At 37.8% G+C, this 4,903-nt stretch overlaps 3 protein-coding genes across 3 annotated transcripts in view; all 3 read right to left on the bottom strand.

The window, feature by feature from the left end:
* Nucleotides 1–823, bottom strand: part of LOC117105480 — a gene marked incomplete at its 3' end in the record, with an annotated part of 38,077 nt that extends 37,254 nt beyond the window's left edge. The window contains exons 1-2 of the mRNA XM_033246641.1: nt 820–823; nt 167–292 (exon numbers count right to left, since the gene is read on the bottom strand). Coding sequence (XP_033102532.1) covers nt 167–292; nt 820–823 — 130 coding nt within the window. The remainder of the gene's footprint in view (nt 1–166; nt 293–819) is intronic.
* Nucleotides 824–1,052: 229 nt separating this feature from the next.
* Nucleotides 1,053–4,060, bottom strand: LOC117105479 (cell wall protein IFF6-like). The gene is made up of 2 exons (XM_033246640.1): nt 1,975–4,060; nt 1,053–1,495 (listed from the first exon to the last, which is right to left on the bottom strand). Exons 1-2 carry the CDS (start codon nt 4,058–4,060, stop codon nt 1,122–1,124), a joined length of 2,460 nt encoding a protein of 819 aa, XP_033102531.1. The 3' UTR covers nt 1,053–1,121.
* A 17-nt stretch (nt 4,061–4,077) lies between these two features.
* LOC117105477 (transcription activator MSS11-like) lies at nt 4,078–4,525 on the bottom strand (the record flags this gene model as incomplete). Its single annotated transcript, XM_033246639.1, has 2 exons — nt 4,078–4,183; nt 4,439–4,525. Coding segments are annotated over 2 exons (193 nt in total), but the record flags the coding sequence as incomplete, so codon positions are not given.
* Between the last annotated feature and the right edge of the window lie 378 nt (nt 4,526–4,903).

The following is a 4,903-nucleotide window of genomic DNA, read 5'->3' as shown; positions in this document are numbered from 1 at the left end:
AGACAGTATATATATATATGACTTAGTTTAAATTACAATGAATATTACTACTGCCAAATTTTCGGTACTTTCATCAGTACATGAGTATCTGCAACATATATGCTTTTAAAAGGTACGGTAGCATATATAATTCCTGTATATATCAATATTGTACACTTTAATTTACCACATGAAATTTCGTTCTCATCTGACCAGTCGGGACAGTCCATCTTTTTATCACAGAAGTAATGTAGAGGAATACATTCTCCGTTTGTTACGGGACATCGACGGAAAGTGTTAGGACACTCCAAGTCTAACAAACAGAACAGAAAACGTCTGTTGTATATGATAAGCTTTCATGCAATATTAGATTTTTAATTCAATAGACCTTTCTGGAGTGTCAATAAAACTCAGGCGTGACATTTTTATAGCTTGTTTCGCGAACCTATTCTTTTTTTAATGATCGCAGGAGAAAGATAGAAAACAAATAGTTTTGCCAAAGGCATCCAGACGGAGGAGAAAATAAAAATAAAATTTCATTGGTGAATGTAAACAGTGTCGTAATGTGATGGTTAAATGCTTTAAATTTATATAATTAGGAAGAAATATACATAACATATTTTTTGGAGAATTCAAGGCAGCAGCGAGCGTCATAATATAGAAAATCTATTTTTTTTCCCCGGAAATTTCAATTTTATTGTAGCGCCGGGTGCGCTAATTAGCCAAAAATAAACTTATATTTGAAATCATCATTATTGCTGGGCGGTGGGCTCGCTAAACAAGGTATTAAAAAAGCCTCGTCTGAAAAACGCACGCGTTGTCTCCCATTACAAAACTCACCCATTTACATAAATTTTCGCTGTCGTTTTGAGGAACAACTGTACCAATATCCAGCAGAAAGGTCTATTCAACAAACATGTATTTTTATTTCATTAATATACACCTGCTATGTTAATTATATTATTACCGTAAATGCTTGAATAAAATTTTTGGAGGCCTCAGTGCGGCTCTTATTGAAAAGCGGCTCTTATTCGAGAGCGGCGCTTATTCAAGGGCGGCGTTTATAAAAAAAAAAATCATGTTTAGTGTGGCGCTTATTCGAGAGCGGTTAATCGAAAGCGGCGCTTATTCGAGCATTTACGTTACAATACATGAATAAAAATTAATTTGAATAACGAATATGTGAAAGGCGACAAATGTAGGCATTGTGATATAGGTGAATGTTTATTACACTGAACTATGTATGTAGGCGTATAAAATAGACATTGTGTACCTTCAATAGTAATTGAGAATGAGCAAGTGGCTGTGAGGTTATAAATATCTGTTGCTGCAAATAGAACTTCATAACTACCGGTCCCATATTTTCCCGGTTTGATCAATGATATCAACTCTATATTCAATAACTGCACATTGTCTGTTGCTGTCGCCTCGGTCCAATTTACTGCGATGGTAGATTCCCCTACTGACAGCTGATGCACTTGGTTTTCAGGGCAGGTGAGTGTTGGTGGTTCGTCATCTGTTATTTTAAACAATATGCACGTTTAAATGCCATTATACATTCTCTTATACACATCGAGATGTGTATAAGAGACAGATATATATATATATACAAATAAATAATAATAACAGTGTTCGATTAAATAAAATGTTATAATCGTATCAAGCACAGTCCTTCAATAAAAAGTTACCGTTATTCAGTATGAACAAAAATATTGAACCTGCAACAACTATTATATAGAAAATACGCGCAGGTCTACCCAAGGCCAATTTCTCTCAAACATTTGCATGAAACACATCCGTTTACGAGCTATGCTTAATAAAATATTATATATTATATATTCTGTTCCTGTGTTTAAGCACTTTTTCCATAATATTTAACTTTTCGACAATGTATTTATTATGTAAATTAACTGATTTTTAAGCACACAGATAAATGATAGAAACAATGCTACAATTATTAAAGTCCAAAAACAAGATTTCTATTTCCAAACATACCATAAACTTCTACATTGAATGTACAGGTAGCGTTGTTTCCTGCTATATCGGAATATGTGTAGGTTACATTATAAAAGCCTACCGCCAGGAGTATACCTGATTGGTAATTACTCGTAATAGTAAGTCTATCAAAGCCTGAATTGTCCGTAACATTTGGGTCAATCCATGTCACGCGTGCTGTGCTAAAGCCGTTGTCTGTTCCCTGACGAATGCCTTCATCATTACAAGAAACAATCATTGGTTTTTCATTATCAAATTCCTCTGTTGTTGATTGTTGAGTAGTTAATAAATTAATAGTCGATTGGTTTGCAGTTGTTAATTCTTTCGTTGTCAACCCTTTTGAAGTTGATTGTTGTGAAGTTGGCATGTTTGTCGTTGGCTCGTCTAAAGAGGCTGACTCAACTGTAGTTGACTGTTGTGTAGTTAAGGCAAATGTAGTCACTTGTTGTGTAGTTAATGCACTTGTGGTTGACATGTTTCCTGTAGTCGAGTCCTCTGTTATTGACTGTTTTGTAGTTAACGTAAAAGTAGTCACTTCGTCTTTTGTTGTTGAATCTTCTGTTGTCGACTCTTTTGAAGATGATTGTTGTGTAGCAGACATGTCGGTAGAAAATTGCTGTGTTGTTGACATGCTTGTTGATGGCTCGTCTATAGATATTGACTCAACTGTAGTTGACTGTTGTGTAGTTGAGGAAATTGTCGTCAACTGATCTGGTGTTGTTGATTGTTCCGTTGACTGTTCCGTTGATGTAGATTGTTGTGCAGGTAATGCGCCTGTAGTCAATTCTTGTGTTGTTGACGCGCCTGTGGTTGACCCGTCTCCTGTTGTCAGGTCCTCTGTTGTTGATTGTTCTGTAGTTGATGGAATAGTAGTTAACTCTTCATTTGTTGTTAATGCGCCTGTAATTAATTCTTGTGTTGTTGACGCGCCTGTGGTTGACCCGTCTCCTGTAGTCAAGTCCTCTGTTGTTGATTGTTTTGTAGTTGACGCAATCGTCGTCAATTGGTCTGCTGTTGTTGATTGTTCTGTTGACGTAGACTGTTGTGTAGTAGCTGCACCTGTAGTTGATTCTTGTGTTGTTGACGCATCTGTGGTTGACCCGTCTCCTGTAGTCGAGTCCTCTGTTGTTGATTGTTTTGTAGTTGACGTAATAGTAGTAAACTCGTTTTTTATTGTTAAATCTTCTGTTGTCGACTCTTTTGAAGTTGATTGTTGTGAAGTCGACTTGTCTGTAGAAAATTGCTGTGTTGTTGACATGCTTGTTATTAGCTCGTCTATAGATGTTGACACAACTGTAATTGACTGTTGTGTAGTTGAGGAAATTGTTGCTGACTGATCTGGTGTTGTTGATTGTTCTGTTGACTGTTCTGTTGACATAGACCGTTGTGTAGTTGATGCACCTGTAGTCAATTCTTGTGTTGTTGACGCGCCTGTGGTTGACCCGTCTCCTGTAGTCGAGACCTCTGTTGTTAATTGTTTTGTAGTTGACGCAATTGTCGTCAATTGGTCTGCTGTTGTTGATTGTTCTGTTGACGTAGGCTGTTGTGTAGTAGCTGCACCTGTAGTTGATTCTTGTGTTGTTGACGCATCTGTGGTTGACCCGTCTCCTGTAGTCGAGTCCTCTGTTGTTGATTGTTTTGTAGTTGATGGAATAGTAGTTAACTCGTCTTTTGTTGTCGACTCTTTTGAAGTTGATTGTTGTGTAGTCGACTTGTCTGTAGAAATTTGCTGCGTTGTTGACATGATTGTCGTTGACTCGTCTATAGATGTAGACTCAACTGTAGTTGACTGTTGTGTAGTTGAGGAAATGGTCGTCAATTGGTCTGCTGTTGTTGATTGTTCTGTTGACTGCTTTGTTGACGTAGGCTGTTGTGTAGTAGCTGCACCTGTAGTTGATTCTTGTGTTGTTGACGCATCTGTGGTTGACCCGTCTCCTGTAGACGAGTCCTCTGTTGTTGATTGTTTTGTAGTTGATGGAATAGTAGTTAACTCGTCTTTTGTTGTTAAATCTTCTGTTGTCGACTCTTTTGAAGTTGATTGTTGTGTAGTCGACGTGTTTGTAGAAAATTGCTGTGTTGTTGACATGCTTGTCGTTGACTCGTCTATAGATGTTGACTCAACTGTAGTTGACTGATGTGTAGTTGAGGAAATTGTTGTTGACTGATCTGGTGTTGTTGATTTTTCTGTTGACTGTTCTGTTGACGTAGACTGTTGTGTAGTTGATGCACCTGTAGTAAATTCTTGGGTTGTTAACGCGCCTGTGGTTGACCCGTCTCCTGTAGTCGAGTCCTCTGTTGTTGATTGTTTTGTAGTTGATGGAATAGTAGTTAACTCTTCATTTGTTGTTAAATCTTCTGTTGTCGACTCTTTTGAAGTTGATTGTTGTGTAGTCGACTTGTCTGTAGAAAATTGCTGTGTTGTTGACATGCTTGTCGTTGACTCGTCTATAGATGTTGACTCAACTGTAGTTGACTGTTGTGTAGTTGAGGAAATTGTTGTTGACTGATCTGGTGTTGTTGATTTTTCTGATGACTGTTCTGTTGACGTAGACTGTTGTGTAGTTGATGCACCTGTAGTCAATTCTTGTGTTGTTGACGTGTCTGTGGTTGACCCGTCTCCTGTAGTCGAGTCCTCTGTTGTTAATTGTTTTGTAGTTGACGCAATTGTCGTCAATTGGTCTGCTGTTGTTGATTGTTCTGTTGACTGTTCTGTTGACGTAGACTGTTGTGTAGTAGCTCCACCTGTAGTTGATTCTTGTGTTGTTGACGCGCCTGTGGTTGACCCGTCTCCTGTAGTCGAGTCCTCTGTTGTTGATTGTTTTGTAGTTGATGGAATAGTAGTTAACTCGTCTTTTGTTGTCGATTCTTTTGAAGTTGATTGTTGTGTAGTCGACTTTTCTGTAGAAAATTGCTGTGTTGTTGACATGCT

This window comes from Anneissia japonica, unplaced genomic scaffold, assembly GCF_011630105.1.
Source record: "Anneissia japonica isolate Jap-2015-1 unplaced genomic scaffold, ASM1163010v1 scaffold287976_len42624_cov156, whole genome shotgun sequence".
Taxonomy (NCBI): Eukaryota; Metazoa; Echinodermata; class Crinoidea; order Comatulida; family Comatulidae; genus Anneissia; species Anneissia japonica.
The sequence above is the reverse complement of the archived record's forward strand: the minus strand, read 5'-3'. Positions and strand labels throughout refer to the sequence as shown.

Coding starts and splice junctions, on each gene's coding strand:
- LOC117105479 (XM_033246640.1), bottom strand. CDS start 4,060: ATGTCAACAACACAGCAATTTTCTACAAACACGTCGACTACACAACAA. Junction 1,496..1,974: donor ATTCAATGTAGAAGTTTATG/GTATGTTTGGAA, acceptor TTAAAATAACAG/ATGACGAACCACCAACACTC.